At 36.7% G+C, this 20,375-nt stretch overlaps 1 protein-coding gene across 2 annotated transcripts in view; it reads left to right on the top strand.

The window, feature by feature from the left end:
- The window catches only part of FMN2 (formin 2), a 152,308-nt gene extending 133,727 nt beyond the window's left edge, over positions 1-18,581 (top strand). For both annotated transcript variants that reach the window (XM_063151572.1, XM_063151571.1), the window contains 3 exons: positions 492-641; positions 15,016-15,097; positions 16,493-18,581. In XM_063151572.1, the coding sequence (XP_063007642.1) occupies positions 492-641; positions 15,016-15,097; positions 16,493-16,519 (259 nt within the window). In that variant the 3' untranslated portion in view covers positions 16,520-18,581. The remainder of the gene's footprint in view (positions 1-491; positions 642-15,015; positions 15,098-16,492) is intronic.
- Positions 18,582-20,375: the final 1,794 nt, after the last annotated feature.

Below are 20,375 nucleotides of genomic sequence, written 5' to 3'. Positions count from 1 at the left end.
TTCTGTTGCGTCATTTCTTGTTTAGTACAAAGCAGGCTTGAGTTTTAATATTTCTGTGTAGTCTCCAGCCTAAGCTATTGTGTTGTAGCACAGACCTAACAGAACTTGAAGTTTATTTACAGTCCTTGATGGGTTTTGACTCTGCGTTTTGAAAACAGCTTTAAACACAACAGAAAAGCAGCATATGGGGGAGTGTGGATATCTGGATTTTCAGGGCTGTGGACACTGTGTTCATTTTAGCTTTTCAAATAGAAAATACTTTGGTCAAAACTAGAAACTGTGATAAATCCCAGATGCCAACTTTACTGAAAAATCATCTTACATTGTATACCTACTTATATGTGAAGAGCTCAGAACTGGTATGCTTTTCTGTTTTTTTTATTTTAGATCTGCTACCAAGAATAATTAAATACTATTTCAGTGTCAAGTACAAAAAAGAAATCAATATCAGTGACTACTGAAGCATTTGCTATTTCTGCTTTCTTTGACAGCTTTTTGGAAACTACAGCGTATTTCTGTATGAAACCAAAAATGGGCGAGAAGGAGGTGTCCCCACATTCTTTCTTCAGTATTTGGCATGAATTCAGTTCTGACTTCAAAGACTTCTGGAAGAAGGAAAACAAACTTATTCTTCAAGAAAGGTACATTTGTTTGTTTGTTCAAAGGCTTTTCTCAAAGAATGTTATTGGGAGCAATCGCACAGAAACCAGTCAGCCACACTTCATTAGCACACAACCCATTGAATGCCTTTTGGAGTTTTCTCAGGTTTTGTTTTTTTAACAGATCATGACACCCACCCTCACCACCCCAGCCCCCCAGTCATCCTAATTTTTGAATGGAATTTTAATACCAGTTTGTGCTAAAGTTTTTTGGGTCCATTACCTGAACAGTGTTTTTGGCAGAGCATGTAACTACTATGCTACTATGAATCCAAGCAATGGAAGACTTGTTTTAGGCCTGAAAGTTAATTAAAATTTTCATTGGCATATTTAGTCAAAGAAAGTCAAGGCATTAGGACATGGCATATTGTAAATATTTGTTTGACAATGCTAGGAAAAAGGAAGACGGAAGGAATAAGTCAATTAGCCCTGTGTTAAAAAAAGACTGAATCATATTGCAAATCACAGCCTGGGTGATGAGGTACACAAGAGCAGGTGTGGTATAATATGGCATAAAGAAATGAGACAGGAGCTTTGAAAATCAGCCGTGGTGTCTGGTCCATGTTTTAGAAGAGTTATGAAATCTCTACTCCTCTGCATGCAGATAGTCCATTGTGTTCGCCCTTTGTTTGTAAAAATTATGCCAAAAATTAATCAGTTGTTTAAATAGTAATAAATGTCATATCAGGAAAAATGAAACATATGCAAACATGTAAATTCTAAGCATTGTTATATAATCCTACTACTGTTGGCAGCTTGAGTTGAAGCTACATCTGAGTGTAAAAATTGATGGGATTGAAGCTTTGGATTAATTAAATTATTAACATCAACCTGTTATTGGGTAATTTGACAAGAACAGGCCCTTTTTCAAGTGTACTCATCCTATGTAATTGTCACAGACATCTGACTTCCGGTTTAGCAAGTTACTGAAAACTTCCCTGAGGCAGCTCTACAGTTAATGTCGTGTATACCATATATATTTGCTGTAACTGGGTACATTTTGGAACAAGAAGTCTCACAGTGAAAAAACCTGGGTTCTGCTACTATAGCAAGAGCATGGTGCAAATGTTAACACAACACAGCAGATCTCTGGGGATCTCGTTCATATTACTGACTGTCTGAATTATTTTATGTAATTAACTACATCTCTTTGAAACTGATTTAACTGACAGTTAAATAATACCTTTGATTTTTCTATACAGCGATTTAGCTGCCTAGTTAATACAGGTTAATTTCGCCTTTATATATTTTATAGAAAAGGATTTAAGCAAAATGTTTTTTTATTTCAAAATACCAAGCTATTTTTCTTTTAAAAAAACCAATAAATCCCCCAGAGGGTTCTCACAGGAAAATAGTTTTCTTTAAGAGACATTAACCAAATTAGCACAGAGCTTTTTCCTCCTTAAACATCTAAAGCTTAAGAGAAGAATGGGATTGAGATACAATCATTTGACCCTCTTTGAGTGTCAGTGTATGTGTATACTAAGAAGATGTGTTGAAGCAGCAGAGAAAAAAAGCTGCCAGCCTGCCCCTTCTAGGGCAAGAGTGGTTGTAGCCCAAAAGGAACTGAACATAAATAACCTACAAAATGGCTGCAGGGACAAGATGTGACAGGGAAGGGAAAGGGCAGTGAGAAGGATGTACAGTAGGGAAAGAAACTGGGAGATCCCTTGGAAGAACAGCAGAGGGACTGTTGTTCAAACCAGGGCTCGGAACTGGTGAGTTGAAGGAGGCTTTCCCAGGGGAACAGGCAGGACAGCGTAACTTCAGTCCAGGAGGTCACTGAAATTAAGACTAAAAATAATACATCCTGAAAATCTACCTACAAGTAGATTTTTGGTTTGAATTTTAACTTTTACTTGCCTCATCACATTTAAATCTTCCACTCAATTTCTGTTTGTTCAGGTGAGGCAGGGTTTAGACTTTGGGGACCTTTGATGTCTAGTTGTACTCAGCTCTCAGATCTTTGGTACGCTGCTGCTGTGTCAGGTCTGGCAAAGTGAAGCTCTCTTCATTACATTATAGGAATTAGAATGCTTTGGCCAAATTAGCAGTAAGAGTAATAGTTTTTAAAGTAAGATATATAATTTTCCTGAAAATTGAGGATCTTCTTTAGTTAAACAACTGTCTTACCAAAGCCTTTGCACAGAAAATGCCTTTTCTCCAATCATAGTTCAACCTGATATCTGAAGCTATCTTTTAGGCTTTTTTTCTTGATTTTGCATTTCTGTCTCTCTTAATAAAAGACAAGATGGTGTGCTATAAAGGTGTCTTGGTATTGAGAAATCAAAGGAGAAAAATCTCAATGGAAATATACATGTTGCCCAGAGGTGTAAGAATGTACATCATGATGGCTTTCAAAATGTCGGCCTAAATCAAGAAATCTGTAGGCGACAAAAATCTGAAAACTGCCTATTGCCACTAAACTATAAATAATTATTTCAAGAAAGTAGATTTTCCCCTTTAGGTAATGTTCTTGGAGTTTTTTCTGCTGATAAATTTGAGGAGCAGGCTAAAACAGTAATGATGAGAGAAACTTTCTGTAATTGTTTGTTGGCAGCAAAATCAAGTGACAGATATGGTGAGACATTTTCAAAGACTGTGGTATGCCACCTTGGTGAGCTATTGACCAGGTTTCTGCCTCATGAAACATACTTTATTTACAATAATTATTTGTCAAATGTATAGCTTTATTCCCTTCTCTTTTTTAGCTTCATCATCTTTATCAAGCTCTGGTTGCGTTGGATTTTTCTAGTATATTTTGTATCCCAGTTTCTATATGGACTGCTAATGGAGGCTGTTCCTCATTTAGTAGCTGCAAATATGCATCTTACTTATTCTTTTACAATAATTTAACCAAAGAATTTTCATAGATGGTATTTCCATAGGTGGTACTATGTTTTCTTAGTGATAGGTTAAGCGTGTATGTTCTAACAAAAGCAGTCAGACAGTTCTTATTTTAAACACTTTTCACTTGGCATTTCAACTTGCATATTGGTTTGCCAGGCATTTATATGCAAAAGATAAGCATTGAAGTGTCAGACTTTGTATTTCCTTACAAGAAGTTGAGAAAAGAAAAATGGTGCAAAGTTAAAAGCAATTAATTTTTCTGAAGTTTTATACTGCTTTTACTGTTCTCTCACTTGAAGTAAAGCAGAACTGGAAAATACCATCTTTAGGGAAAATTATATACGATAAACTTTTAAATGCAGCAGAAATAAAAAGAAAAAATGCATCTGAAAATTACAGTAAAAGCATAGGTCTGCCAAGAGGCTTTCTGAGCAGTACTATTTTTTGTGGTCACACCACAGTTAAGGCTAAGTAGATCATTCCATCAGAAATTGATATTGGGTTGTTTATAAACTTTTTTATGATATTTTGTGGAGATTGACATTTCTGATGATATATCTATCCTAAATATATATCTTTTTAAGTGAAAATTTTCAAATACGACTTTCTGATTAAGCAACTTTAAAAAAATCCAAAATAAACAAGAAGCCCACCAAAGGAAAAAATAAAAGCCAGAAAAGCCCACGAGAAAAGGAGAGCCATAATCAAACTTATTTGGGCATGTTTTGACTTTTTCCAGTTGTGATGTTGTTGTCATTGTCCTTCAAATATATTTATAATGTGTCAATCATAGTTTATGGTTTTCATTCAGACTTTGCAAACTCTTGAAAATTTTACTATTAGTATAGCCTGCATTTTGTGCTTAATCAGCAAGAAAGACTAGAAGAGCTGACATATTTCCCTAATATTTTTTTACGTTGTTTGAAAAGAGAGAGTATGATTTTGAACTTCACAAGCTTCCTGTTTAGCACCCTTATTATCTATACATTTGTACAGCTATATATATATCTATGATCTATACAGCTGCAGTTACAGCTCTGCAAGTCTCCCCTTCTTAGAAAAACTCTTAGGCAATCAGACCACCAATCTACAAGTGCCTAGTTTTCCCTCCTGTTTTGAAAAAAAGTGTCTTTTATGAGCTGACCTCTAAATGTATCAACCTTTTTCTCATTAATCGCTTTTCTTTAGCTTCTGAAAACATTTCTTTACATTTGTAGTTAGATGTAGTCAATCTGAAGTGTGCTATTCCAGTCTAGTACTTCTGTGAGAGCAAGTATTTTTATTTTTCTTGACATCCAGCAAAGGCCTGTAGAATTGTTGCCCAGACCCTACCATTTTCCCACCAGGAAAAGATATCCTGTCCTAAGAATGAAAGATAAAAAGAGCTCATGAAGCAACATCCCAAGGGGGAAGTCTTGAAATATTCTGAAAAATTAAAAAGTTAAGCAACTGCTGGTCCTGGAACTAAGATACAAAAATGCAGTTATTTATCAGAAAATCTCATATTGCTATGGACAACAATTATTCATCTTTAGGATTACATCTTTTCTTTATGGCGATGGAATAGACCCTGGCTCATTACAGTAGCAAAAAGCAGTGAGTCCTTTAGGAAATTTTAGGTTTCAAAGTTCCATTGCTGTCAAATGTTAGTATCATCAGGTCACAGATACCAGTTCAGACCTCACTAGAAAAGGATCAATGATATGGCAGAAGCTTGGGTGCAGGGCTGCAGTTCCCCTTCCCTTTCTCTGGGTGCGAGTAAGGTGCTTACACTTGTTAGTCCTCTCCAACTCTGGATGTGCTTCCCTCTCTTCAAACTGTTTGCTGTTCTAGAGGGCCTGTGAAACTTGGCAAAGATTTACCAAGTTAGTTGTATTTCTAGATGGGAGAGCTGGAGGAGGAAGGAGTGAGGGGCACACAGAGGTGCCCTGTAAATGTGGGTATAAGGTACACAAAGGCCCTTGCCTTTACTAACAAGTTGTGTTGCTGAGCAGAGGCTGTGTCAGGGATGCCAGCAGAGGAGAGTTCATAAGCAGGATCAACACAATGGTAAAATTCTGTAAGTCCCTGATATCTTGCATCACACTAAGCTTGAGAATTTCTTTTGGCTGACTTTATTCAACCCTTTAACTCCCACGATAAATCTTTGACACATTGAAAATAATCTATAAACTCAGAAAAATGCACTCATCTCTCAAATGCAGAAGTTGCCCATTCCCGTAAGAATAGCAGTTAAGCTGGCACCTGGTGTGTCACACTGTGTATATCTAGATGAAAGGGAGATTCCTGGCCAGCATGTCTCCACAGCTCATTGATCTCCCTCTGCAGAAAGACTGGTATGTCTCCCTACAGACTCCTCGGCAGGATGATTTAAAACTTGCTGTTGAGCAATTTAAAGTCTGGCATGGGATATCTGTACGTTGCACAGTGAGGAGCATATTGGTAAGCTGCCACTTCTGCTTGCAGAGGAGGGCATTAAATCCCATAGCACGAGCAATGTCCTCTCAGAGTAATTTAAGGGATATTTTTTTAACGCTTATAATATGAACCAGTGAGTCAGACTTGAGAGTGAGACATCGGGGGACATGGGAATAGGTACTTGCAAAGAAATGCAGAGATGGAAGAAAAGAGAAGAAAAATGTATATGGACTGCAACATGAGAAGGAAATGATGAACATGTGGAGTATGTTTAGTGGGGTCACATTTTGCTTGGCATGCTCCTGTAATGCCAACTGAAAGCTCCAGGTGTTATGTTGGTGAGTAGTCATGGGCAGATAAATTTGCTGACGTCTCTTGGAAGCTTTAATCTCAATGTGTTTGTTACACTCTAACCAACTGAGCTGCATGCTGGTAGGCATGGGTTTACAACTCAGTTATAATGACATTTCAAAACAGAAGACAATTTTACATGACATTCGATCAAATAATTACATGGATCTTCACTTTTTGGGAGTATTTCAAAATTGTTAACCTGAATAGTTTTCTGATCAGAATATACTGTTGTGGGCCCTGAAAAATCTACTTTAAAAAGCATAAACACACCAAAGATTCAGTAGCTATCTGTGAGGCAGTACGTCACAAAGACGCTGTTTGCTATCCAGATAAAAGAGGTTGCTTAACATGTATGGTTTGTTTTCTTCTTCCTTGGGCATTTTTGGCAATTACTTTTTCTGTTTGTTTTTTTTGGTTTTTTTTAATTAATAGATCATCATACTTTGGTTAGGGGGAGGTGAACAGAACTTTCATTTCTTAGCATTACGTTTGAGGGAAAGGTTTGTGAGAAAAAAAGCATTTGGAGATGCATTTCTCAGTCTGGATCTTTGGTAGAAAATCCTTTTGAATACCTTAGTCTAACATTTTCAAGCAATCCTGTGTTTTATAAGACAGGAAAAATATTTCCATTTACAGCTGTGAGCCAACTGGTGCTTACAAATATTAAACTTAAACAAAGTGAACGATCTAGTAAAAAACTAGTTCCAAATGTGTAATATTTCCTAATTTTCGTGACTTGTGTGAGGTTGGATTCCAGAACGGCCCTCACATAAATAGCAAAGGGTTCTTCAGTAGTATCTATCTGGTGATGGTGTTGTACCATGCTGGCACATCATGTTGCATCCTAGTATGTGTATTTTGCATAAAAAGAAGGTAGCTAAGAATCATCATTTCATAATGAAGTTTACAGACTGTTTTCATGGCTGTAATGTCAGACTGGGTGTCGTAGTCAAAGCTGTAGTGATAGGACAGGATACCATTATTTCTACCATGTGATCTTTTCAATCTCTTTTTAACCTTTTCCTGTTCACTGCCTCTTGATTAAAGAATGGCATTTGTCTATGATAAAAGCAGGGGCTGCATATTCAATAGTTACTTGTATACCGGTGAAAATAATTATATAATTAAAAAATGTAAGCAGAACTTTTGTCAGGCACTACACTTGTTATACTTGTTAGTGGTTTTATTCCCAGGCAAAAGGATCACTTTGGCATTTGAGGTGCAATAAAGCATTGTAACGCTTTACAAACAAGCAGCATTTGTCATTAAATATCAGCCCCCAAAGATCTGAAATGCTCACAAAGGCTTAAAACCTTCTGTAACTCAGACTGATCCCGAACTATCAAGGATGTGAACTTCCTTGCTCTCCAGCAGTTTGCCAAACCAGTGCATGGAGTTGGCCAAGTGGCAACATCCATTAAGTGTAAGTGCATGGCTCTGTGCATGTCTCGTGCCATCAGTATAGGGAATAGTCTAATATCAGAGGGTTTTCTTATGTTCTTGAGAAGAACCTAAAGATGTCTGCAATAATTTTTGAGTTGTTACCTGATGATGGATGGTCACTTTTGACCTCATGCAACAAAGTTCAAGGCCTCTTACTTTCCCATCTTGTGCACTGGAGATCTCTTAGTGTTGTGACTCTCCAGCTGACTTCAGGATTTTCTGTTTTCTCTTCACTGATCCCTTCTATTCATTCATGTCTCATATTTGCTTGTACTACAATTTGGTAGCTATCAATTATCCAATGTAGTAGCCCCAACATACCCATTATAGCAACACTTCTGTCCAGGATATATTTCCTTATTCTCTTCAAGAATTGTCTTCTCCATGTAGTCTGTTTACCAAGACTTTGCTTATCCTTTTCTACTTGGGTTTTTGCCTTCTTTTACCCCATCTTCTGCTTAAAAACATTTTACAGCTAACACCGAGTTTCACACTCCTGTTTCTTCTGCTTGCTGATTATGTTACCAGTTTTACCTCACTTCTAGTCTTCTTACCTTTCCCTATTATTTCCTGTTAGATTTCCTAATCAAATAGCCCAAATGTAGCCAGCTTCTTTGAGAGCAACCTGGCTCAGTTCCAAGAAAAACAGTGGAAGGTGATGACTAACTTTTCTTAGCATAATTTCAATCTTGATATGTCAAGTCTGTAGAAAAGTGATTTTCATCTTGCCCAAAGGTAGCCAGAAACGGCCTGCAATATGGGCCACTCTGAAAATTTAATGTATTTAAGTGGGGATATGTATGTTTGCATTTTATTACAAGCACAGCCACTCTTTAACAGATCAATTCTTCTATTTCATTACATTTTCAATGTGAAATTCTCTTGAATTTTAAAATTATAATCTTTAAATCATGTTTTGCACAGTATTATCTTTATTTTACTTACTTATATCTGTATATCTCTTCATAGACAAGAGCAGAACCCCTAGATCATCAAGAGTATGATTGCTAGACAGAACTAAGGGAAACTAAATACTTCTGAATTACAATACTTTCAGAATATTTTTAAGCGTTTGGTGAACCACAGTGAGACTGTAAATGGGAAAGTCTAATTTTCATTTCAGTTGGCCTTGAAGCTTTATTTTAGGCCCATTTGACATGATTCACACTAGAAAAAAAATGTTAAATATATTCCCCAACATCTACACTGTTGACAGAGGAGGTATCTTATTCAGGGCCCTGCTGCAGATTATTGTGTATGTTAAGTGGCCAGATTACAATGTTTTAATCTCTTTTTCTGTGGTCCTCTGGATAAAATTATGATTAATCACTGTGTCTTTCCAACAGCAACTGTCTGCCTTATGGTCCTTGAATTAACATGCAAGGAGCTAGCAGGGATGTCAGGATAGTTTAATACATTATCTCTCCGTTGGTAGGCTAAAGTTAGGTTTCATTAGTTTGTTTGAGGGGACCAGGTACATTACAGTGTACTTCTTATCTATATAAAGTCTTTGCAGTCAGTTACTGAATCATATCTGTGTCATCACTTCAAGCCTATTGGCATGAAAGTAAAAGCTCTACATTTTTTTATTCAACTTTTATGTTGGAAACTGTAATTTTCCATTATGGGTTTTGTTTTGGTTTCTCCCTTAGCAAAAAATATTTTAAATATTTTAGTCAATGAATAAAATATAAGAACATTATCCTGGAAGAGTTTAAGGAGAGTGTTTTAAAGTTTTTTGCCCTTGAAATCTGAAAGACATTTGGCATTCAATAATTTAGTGGAGGATTTTTTATTTTTTTTTAGATGTAAAGGTACTGTTATTATTATAAACAAGTTTAACTCAATATTCAACCCAGACAAAGCTACATAAAATATTTTGGCAGCACTCCTTTTATTTAACTGATAATAAGCACTTGGTAGTATAAAGAGTATTGGCCTCAGCCTTGTTTTGTGTTAAAAAATGCAGAATATCTGCAGAAAAATGTCTTTTGGGTTTCATAAACTATACTGGCAACTGTAAAAGGAATATCTGTCTGAGTTTATCGTGGAAATTTCTGCGAGCAGCTCTGCTATCTAAGGCACAACTTTCCAATCCTCTCACTGTGATTACATTTGTCATGTCACTGTGCTCGCTAGTGAAGTGTGAGGCGACCAAGCCTAGATGGAGCCAGTAAGAAATGAATCTGTCTGCCACAGATACTTCAGACAAAATTACTAATGTTTAGTGGCAGGGAAGTGGCTACCCCTTCAATGGATTGAATGATGACAGAAAGTCTCAAAGCCTTGATAAGGTTGTGGCCAGGCTGGCTTTTGGTCTAGAAGGTAGATAAAAACATTCTGTCTTTTGGGTTTTTAAGCATGTCTGGTTTGTTTTTCCTGTGTGCATGCTGAAGTGAAATTTGCTTATTCATCTTACAGGCTGTCTTTAAACTTAATCATAATTTTTATGTGTTTGTCTCACAATAAATGTGAGGTACAAGGAGATGATAGTCCTGGAGAAAAGTTTTTATTATGATGGAAATAAGAAACTATTTTGTTACAGGTGACAATTGATAGACTCAATCTTATTCAGTAGCAGATTTCAAGACTATAATTCTTAGGCTCTGTAAGTGACTGGCTATTCATTCCCTTGTAGATTTTTTATTTTTTTTTTTATTTTTTTAACACATTCACTGATCACCCAATGTTCTGTGTTCCCTACATGTTTTCTTATTGTTGGGGCTATTTGGAAGTATATTCTTTCTGAAACGATGGGGAAAATGCTTTAGCTAAATCTATTATTTAAGGAGATTCAAGTGATGAGCGCTCTTAACAAGTATTTATAGAATCTGTCCTGGGCTTGAATAACTCTGCTCTTCAGATTACTACAGTGAGACTTAATCAACTCGTTGGTTGTCTAGGCTGAGAAATCTAGTTTTTGTAGAATTATGTGCTCACTATGACAAAATCAAGAAAATACTTGGGAAAAGAATAAGAGGCAAAAATTTCTAAAAATAACATCAGCTGATGTTATTTTTTCTGTCAAACTAATATGCTCAGTTTGAGCCAGAATTGGCATAAAATGGGACAGGGATTGATAGTAAATGAACCAAAGTAATTTTGCTGAAACAAAGTGATTTTGAGAAGTGGTTGTAAAGTATGAGGTGGGACAGTTTGAGCATCAGTTTAGCAAAGTTTAGCACACTGCAAGCTTGCAAGTCATTCCCACCACACTTAGGAAGTTAAGGATACCACCCGGCTTCTCTAAGAGCACACCATGTCTTTTCCCCCTCCATCTTCCTCTCTCACTCTCAGATCATGCCTGAAAGGTCTGTCCTGCTTCTGAGGATTTGGTTGCTGTTGAGAGTGCTGGCTCTGTGAGGGGAGCGAAAGCTTGTCTAACAGAAAAGTATTAGTAGTGAAGAACTAAATAGTTTAAGTAGAAACAGATTTTCTGAACAATAAATCAATCTATCACATGCCTGCTTTGCTTAAGGGTTATAATTCTCAGGAACTGGGGAACACTCACCTTCCTCAGACTTTTCTTCCACAGTCTCCCCAGTGGCAGCCTATTTTTCCACAGAAGGCCTGACAATTGAATACCTACCCCTTTCCTAGGAATATCTTTTTAACTGTTTTTTTGCTCTTTGAGCTCTGCATTGGCACAGAGGTAGTGTCATTTTGGACTGGAGCTTGGAAATATGTTGTTGTGTTTCTGTTGCTTCTCCTTTTGTGACTGTTGGGAGTCTTGTGCTGTTTTCTCCAAAAATCCTTTTTTCCTCCTCCCATTATTGAATTAGGTCCATTAGTTTCTTCATAAAGGTCTGTTAACTCACCATAGTTGAGTTAACCCACAATCAGTAGTGTTCATGCAATTTTTGCACTTTTTTGTCTTAGATTATTGTCTTGCACCTCCGTGGTGATCAGGGGGCCACTGAAGTCAGTGGGAAGTAATGCAGTAAAAGCCTGAGCAAGAGGAAGGTACACAGGGATTTGCTTGCCCTTGAGAGAAATATGGCTTGAACCAGCCATGAGCTGGCAAGCAACGTGCTTTTGCCTAAATCTTGTTAGTTTCATGGAAAGATTAAAAAAAAAACATTTGTGGCCAATAGAGATGACAGAAACTTGCCAGTGGTAATTATTTTCCAGCTGGACTAAGACTATTGCCCTTACTTCAAATGTAACCTTTTATCTGCTTCTCCAGGTCACACAGTTTAAATGTTGCTGATGCTCCTACAAAACACATCCTTTTCCTCTTTCAGAAGGATTAAGTTATTTTAATTTTACATTTAATAAAATCTTAATTAAGCTGAATGATCAGCCTTCACAAAATATATTTGCGCACTGTCAGAATTGCTAACCACAATCACTGGTTTATGATTTGGCCCTGTGGAAGGCTAATAGTTGCCTTTGACTCTAGTTCACCAGTCTGCTAGCTTTTCTTTTTTAAATATAGCTGTAGATTTACACAGTTCTCCATGCTTCCAGATTTAATATGGTCACAAACTAAACCTCCTTGAAATGAGCCTTTGGTATGCTACCTTTACATTTCTCAGGGCATTTCTTGCTGAAGAAGCATATGTATGGGTCACATGGGCTTCACTGAGTCTCTGTCCAACCACTTGGAGCTTCCTGCACAGAGAGCAGGATGCGAGCCAGGAGGCTGTGGACTGTCCCAAACCCACACAGTGAGTCAGGGATATGGTTGGAACTGAGTGGTTGCTTGCTCTCAGCCTTAAGTGCATTAGGGAGTCATGCTTCTCATCTTCTGTATTTCCCTTGGTATGAATAAATAAGCTCAAACTCCAAGGAATTTCATAAAGCTCCCAAAACCTTGAGAACCGCAACCATACTATTGAGACCGATAACTCTTACATAATACTGGAAATTTGGGAAACACAACCTTAAAATTGTCACTTATCAGTCTGGAGGTTGTGGGTCATTTTTTGAAGGGCTATCTCAGGGACACAGAAGTTCTGACTTCCTCCTTCACAGGGTGGCATGTTATTAACGTTTTGCACTGACGGTGACACTTAATGGGACCTGGTCTTTAGAAAAGAGCTGCATTATCAAGGGTTCCTTGCTGTGTGAGGATTTTTGTTTTGAATTAACATGAGACCCACAGGGAGCTGTGTTGTCTCATGACCTTAGCAGGCAGTTAGGAATCCAACCTGGAAGGGAGATGTTTAGGTGGGACAAAGACTGGAGTTGAAGATTCCCTGGCATTTCCCAAGAATAACATCTAGATCAGTGAGAACTGATTTGTTAAATATTTTTTTTTATGTTGCATATGCTGCCATTTGCATGTTGAGTAGTCTGAATACCTGCACATATTCCACTGCTTTGATAAAACAGTCATTTTGATAAACTCAATGGTACTTGTATAGCCCCTGTACACATACAGGGGTTTGATACTGATTTACACACATGTAAGATTTTGTTTTGTTATTTAAATTATGTCTACAGTGAGGGGAGCCAACTGTACTTGTATTTGAAAAAGAGGAAATTATATGATAGATTTGCTATTTTATATCTGACTTCGTAAGAGTGGCCATTGATAGGTTGAAATGTGGCCATTGATAGGTTGAAATTACTTGGCTGCTTGACATTTTTGTTCTAGATTATGCTGCATTCTGTCTGATTTGCAGTCCGAGAGAAAGCATTACAGCTTGAAATAAGAGGTTTCAAAACATTTTTTCCCCCGGACCTGTGCACATGAAGGTCTCCCTATACTAATAACATATACAAGGCCATTAAAGAGAGCAGGTTGTAGAAGTGCTGGAAAACAGCTGACATTTAAATTAATTTTGGAATGTATCAACTTGAAATTTATGAAAAGAACAAGGTGTGTGTGGTGAAGTAGAATAAAGTAGAGATGAATATAAAGGTTTTTTTTTTTAATGTGCTTAGCAGACTCAGTTGGAGTTTTGTTTTCAAAATTTTGGCCCTTATCACACACACAAAAATATTCAAAAATAACAGTAACACAAAGTTGGATTCTCAGTGTGTAGTCTCAGTGACATAACAGGCATACTAGTGGTCTGGAGATGACCTGCAACGAACCAGCCAAGGATATATGATTTCTTAATATCATTCAACTGTTGTTTCTTTTTTCAGTCTTGGATAATGGTGAAAAGTTAGACTAAGTGCCATCTCAAGTCCATATTTTCAGCAAGATCAAGCCAATATAGGATTTGCATTTTTGTTTTCTACTTTCTTATTTATAAAAAAATTCTCATTTCTTATTAAAAAAAATTAAAGATCTCACATGATTTAATGTTCTCTTATAGAGAGTGTTTATCTAAGTCTGCAGCTCAGAAAATTCATAAAAAAATCTGTATTATCAGTGTTCCAGCAATCATGTGTGTTTACAAGGTTGATATATAAAATGAGTGAAAATTGTAAAGAAACATTTTACAGTGTGACATTGAACTCATCAGCTGGATTCTGGCAGGCTCCCAGTCTGAGTCTAGTCCTCTGCCTTTCACAGTTTGTTTTCTATCTGCATGATGAAAAAGGATGTTTCTCTCACCAAAAATGTGGTGGCCTTTCACAAGGTCCTAATTTGGTACTGTTTGCCATGTCAGGGAGCACTAAGTAGACCCTTGCTTTTAGAACCTCCTTCTCTCTTTAAATCCAAGCAGCCAAAGTGCATTCCTCCCCAGTGGCCACGTAAGCCTTGAGGTTCCTCAGCTTTGGAATTAGAGAGATGCGTGCAGTCACATGCATCACCTTGGGTTAAACATCGTGTTCCATAGAAATTTTCCTTTTTTTTTATTTTTTTTTTGTTTTTTAAAGTTTGAGAGTAAAGACTGGAAATTTAGGTTAAGCTATTTTGCCATTTTATATACAAACAAAAATGGGTGGAGGGGAGCATAGCTTGGTGACAAACTTTGTTTAAACTGTAATTGAAGTACTGAGGGTTGGCATAGATGAAGAAGTATTTTAAACAGTGAAAAAAGAAAAGTAATTTTCTTAGCAATATGTGCATGAATGCTCTCAAATGTAAGCTTCATATCATCCAGTGTATTTTAAACCCTCATACATTTGAAGCTTCAGCTGCAGTAAGTACTGATTCCTTTTTTACTAGAATTGATTATTCAATTGTTTAAGCCTGTCTGTGTAAGTGCCGGGTATGGCTACAGCAGCCCTGAAGTGCAAGAACTATTTTGTGGAGCATACTAATGAATATATGGAGAATAAAGTTATCCACTTGTGTCCTCAGGCCTTAACTTGTAAGTTTTATACTGCATTGTCTTTGTAAATGTTGTTGGTGTACAGGAGTATTTATAGATTTTTCTCTTTTCAGAGTCAAAGAAGCAGAGGAAGTGTGCAGGCAGAAAAAGGGGAAGTCGCTGTACAATATTAGACCAAAACATGACTCTGGAATCGTAAGTAAAATTTGTAGCAGTGCTTCTGTTTATATCACTTGTTTCATCTTTTTCTCTTTGCATTTTATAGGTAGGTTATTCTTGATCTATGTTTTTTGTTGGGTTGGTTTTTTTTTTTTTCTTGTAACGCTTAACATTTTTCTTAAAGGTGTTAAATTAACAAATTTGAAATCTGCCTATGAATATTACTCCACAAAATAGGTGTAGCACAAGCAAGAGCAGTTTATTATTGCCCCACTGTGCCAATTTGTGTTCTTCCCAGTCTTGGTGTAGGATGCACATAGAAGGCAGAAAGGCAATTTTGGTCTTCCAGCTTATTCTGTTTGTATTCATTCTCTTTTCTACAGATACAGCATGAAAGGAAGAATTTTGATAGTTACACATTTTTCAAGCTGGATCACTGTATCAAATACAGTGTTTTCTGATCCACTGATACGGATTTGTTTGGAATAGAAACACTAGAAAAAGATAATACTGTGCTTTCACCATTCTTTTGAAAACAAATAAATAACTTCAGTGATAATAGACGAGTAATTCTGGTCATTTAATGACACTTTTCCCCTATGATTGCCTAACCGTTGTAAGGATCATGACTGATTTTACAGAAAAATTATTCTGGTACCTCACATTTACCTCATAACTTTAGAAATTGGCCATCATTTTTGTTTGAAAAATATTAGAAGATATTTTTTCATGTGTCTGTGTCCCCCTCTCTGTGTCCTCTGCTCCCCACCACCCCAAGACATGACTTAATTCTTTCATGCTTTGTAGTCATAGCTGTGTAGTCATATAATCTGTGACACATTTTGTAAATGAAGCATGAGGTAATTTGCTGTATTCCAACTAATATAATTTGATACAGGAAGCAATAATATTGCATTTATTGTTACTTATTTTGAATGTTTAGAGAGAGTTGATTGTAGCTAGTGCCACAAGAAATGTAAATTGATTGCTAGCTTGGTAAGGAGTTATAAACTACATTTTATTAATTTTACTTAAAAGCAGGTCAACATTTTATTTAAAAAAAAACCCCAAATTAACATTTTTTTGGGAGTTCTCCATCTAACTTACATACTGCTCTATATGAAGACATTGAGAGATTTCTTTTAAGAAATAAGTATTTGCTTAATTATCATTCTTATTTGCACTGAAACAGGGACCTTCAGTATTAGTGAAAATTTGATGAGTGAACAGGAGAGTAAACAAAAATATTTCACAAGCAGTGCATAGCTGTAGTCTACTTCAGTTCTAGCTTCAAAGTTTGTGAAGTCAGTGCTACAGTAAATATAATCTAGCATTTGCCTATGTATTTCTTATGCTTTTCATATTTGTGTAAGTTGGCTTTGTGTACACTCAAATTTTGTCCTTATTTTTAAATTTTCTTCTATTTTTCAGAAAGCAAAGATAAGTATGAAGATCTGAGAGAAGAAATTCAAAAGCCATGGTTACCTGGTTACCAAAATTCAACATGCCTGTGGGTGGGGAGTGAGAGGGAAGGAAACTACATCATCCTGATCATTTGCTTCGTTGACCTTTTAAAATTTGCGTTTTGTTCTCTAGTTTTCCACCAACTGATGTGTTATTGTGCATTCATTCACAAATGTAATCACTTTATTGGAGTGCCCAGAAATAGACTAGGTATGGACTTGAAACACCTTCCCTGTACTCTGTATCTCCTTTGCCACTCAAAAATGGTATTTTGTAAAGTGTATGGTATATTACAAATAGGACAAGTCAGCATGCATAAAAAGTGGTATCTGCATCAGTTCTGAACATGCTGAAAATTGCATTAAGTTGAACTTCATAAGAATGCTACTTGGTACAGTAAAACATTTCCATTCCTACTGACAACATCTGACAAATACTTCATGGCACTGCACTTAGTTTAGGGAAAGAAATGTTACTCCTAGTGAATTGTTTGTATCCGTTTCATGTTGGCATTTGTAGTTTGTATTTTGAATTGTTAAGTGCTGTTTATACAGTATAATCAATGCTTTCCCAACTTGTTTGGTTGCCCTCCATGACTAAATATTTGTGGAACAAGATGTTTACTGTAACTATGTTTAAAATCGATAAGGCAGCATACTTTTACTTCATCTTCTGCCAGATAGTGAATGCCAGGTGGTATGGGGGTCAGAAATCCAGCACTAAAAAAGCAAAAAAAAAAGGAAAAAAAAAAAGGCAGAAAAATACAGAAAAGCACAGAAGTATGATAGAGAGTATGAGAGATTTGGCTATTATAGTTTGTTAATATATAAAGCAGCTAATACTTTTACATGAACTTTAGAAGGTATAGTATAGTTTTAACTGCTGATCACTTAAGTCAGGCTTTTGGCCACATGTACATGACTTCCCTTCTGGAATTAGCTTTACAGTTAATTTAAAACTCCTTTAGAGAGCTATTAAAAGATGCACATGGAGACAACATTTATGGAAAACAGTAGCCAATTCTAGTGACAGAACATAGACTACCAACTAATTGACATCAATTTCACACTTAACAGAATTATAGACATTTCCTCCAGGCTTTCGGTGTCCCTGAATAAGAGGTTAATGATTGAAATATATTACTTAGGGCTTCCATTTCAGACCACATGCTTACTTCCTTTTTGCAATCCAGAATTTGCCGTATCAGTTTTGGACTAATCAACTGATAACAACCCCTTCCTCCAGTCCTTATTTATTAGCCCTAAACCAATCAGCTTGATTGACAACGTTTTTCTTTCTAAGCTAATTTTTCCTGAAAGCAGACCGTGTGTGCAGCTCAGTTGGATGCACGTTGCTCACAGCTTTGGAGCCTAAAAGACACCAGGGTAAAGCAAATGAGCTCTAACCTGCTGGGTTGCATCATTCCCTGTCTAATCTAGCACATCAAGAGACATTCCAAGCTGTTCAGAGGCTAATATACTCTACAGGGTGTCATAAAAGGAAGTGCAAAATATGACCTCAGGAATCTGTTATTCTTCACATATACCAAGCACTAGAAAAGATGGTTTTTTTCACTGTGTGAAAAGCAAGTCTCCTGTTGCTGATAAACCTATGTGAAAATCTGTACTAGCAGTAATTTCTGGCAGGGATATAAATTACCAAGAATGGAATTCTAAAATTTTGTGTTGACGGGAGTAACATTACTATTTGGGGAAGAGAAAACAAGAGATTATTTGCTGTTACGACTAACTTATGGAAAAAAAACTTTAAAAAGTAAAGCTATTTTAATGGCACTGATTCAAATCCATGTTTGTATTTATGTAAACAATAGTCTTTTCCTCCTAACTTTGCTCCTAAGTGCAAGGATACAGTAGCATGTTTTCATTTGTAGCCTTCCTGTTCTCTTCAGTACCTACAGTATGTATATTACTATACTAAATGAAATAATAGATCATCTAACAAAGATCACTATGTGCAATACTGTATTTAGTGTTTCTATTCCAATTTTTTTAGAATGTTAATTTATAAGAAAATAAAAGGAATATTAATGAAATAATTACCTTCCCTTGTCACTCTCTGGCTATGCTGTAGTGTGCTACAAACTATTTGCTGCCTAAGCACCACATCCCATTCTGGCTCCCATGATCTTGGAACAACAGCCTTTGTGAAGAGAGCAGAGGAAGTAAGACTTCTCTTTGCTTGCCTTTTGGAAGGGTAGTGACTGTAATTCCCAGTTATGTGGATATACTACCTTTTCCCCAGGTGATGGTAGTGAGAGCTCCAGGTTCTTTACCCAAGGAGACTATGTAAAACTCACTTCTCCAGCTTGTGAATGCCTCCCAGTCTTACATTTGGCTCAGGTTTGTAACCTGGTCCTACTACATTGCTGATTTAACAGTCTCATGAAATTGCTAGTAAGGTAAAAACATGCATGCATTGAGAAGTTAATCTGCATATTATAATCCTTTTTTATATATACAAGTGTTTTAGCAACCTCCTAAAAGGTTCAGCAACCTCTTAAATCTGTCACATACATACCCTTTTTACAGGATCTGCAGCATGGATGATAAAAGTTACCTCAAGGCTTTCTCTTTCTGAAATGTCAAAGGTTGACTGCAGCTGATGGAACTGTATTATGATCTTACGACACATGCTGCTACAAGGATTTTTCTTTCATTTTACTCAGACACAGCCTATTTGATAGATCATGTCTCCCTTTTACACAGCTCCTCTCCAACCTATCCCAAACCTCCACGCAAAGTAGCCCACTACGTGCAGCACCACAGCTAACCCACAGAACATCCAAAGGGAATGTTCTCACAGCACAAGTTTCTCTTCTGCTCTTTGTTTTTAGCAGCATACTCAACCTTTTACAGAATTCTTGACCAATGCTCTTTTGTTTGTTTTGGGTTTTTTAAAGAAAGGATAGGAACCCCCCATTGGCCTCCTCTCCCCTCATTTACTGCGATCCCCCTCTTTACTGCAACATCAATCACTCTACACTGAAGTATTGCCCCTCACAGACAAAATTCTGAGCCTTTGTTGATTGCTAACACCACATATTGTTCACTGTTACTTAAATGCAGCAGCAAAAGGACTTTCATACCTGAGCAGCAGATGTGACATACTGGCAGAACAATTTGGTTTTTTATGAGGAGCTAAGAGGATTCATGTTGTTTTGCCTGCCAATTAAAGCCCTTTCAGAAGCATGGCACTTTGTCACGTCGTGACACTGTAGTGACTTAGCTTTTTTTGTAGCACCTTTCATCATCCCAAAACACTTCCAAAACTTAGTTAAGTATTAACCAGCTGGGGCAGTGGGAATAATAATTAGAGGGATCTTCCACAGACTGACTTTTTTTCTTGCCCAGTTTTTCAGTGATCAGTTTAAAAAGTTGGAAGCAAATATTAATTTCATTGAGAGAACATATAGCAAGTCATTGTGTTGCAATTATTTTGTTGCAGCCTCTAGTTTAAAAGCAAATCCAAATTTGTGACAAATCCACTATACTAGTTACTTCAGTTACAATAATTTGAAACTATTATGGACAGAATCAGCAAAAACTGATGAAGTTGAGTTTTTCTGAATAAAGTGTAAACAAGTCAGAAAAGGGAGAAAAGAGAAAACCATGCCTAAATACCATTCATGTCTGCCACCCATCAAGAGGATTCTCATTACAGAACAGGCTCTCGGAGTTATTCTCTTGCTTACAACTGACCCATCTGTTCCTGTATCTGATATTCTTCTTATAAGAGCATCCAGGGATAAGTCCATTGCCTCAAAAAAAATGCTGTAAAAATGCTGTGTTTCTGAACATAAAGGGTCCCTATTGCATCAACACTGTTATCT

This window comes from Melospiza melodia, chromosome 3, assembly GCF_035770615.1.
Source record: "Melospiza melodia melodia isolate bMelMel2 chromosome 3, bMelMel2.pri, whole genome shotgun sequence".
Classification (NCBI taxonomy): domain Eukaryota; kingdom Metazoa; phylum Chordata; class Aves; order Passeriformes; family Passerellidae; genus Melospiza; species Melospiza melodia.
This window is presented reverse-complemented; position numbering and strand designations above follow the sequence as displayed.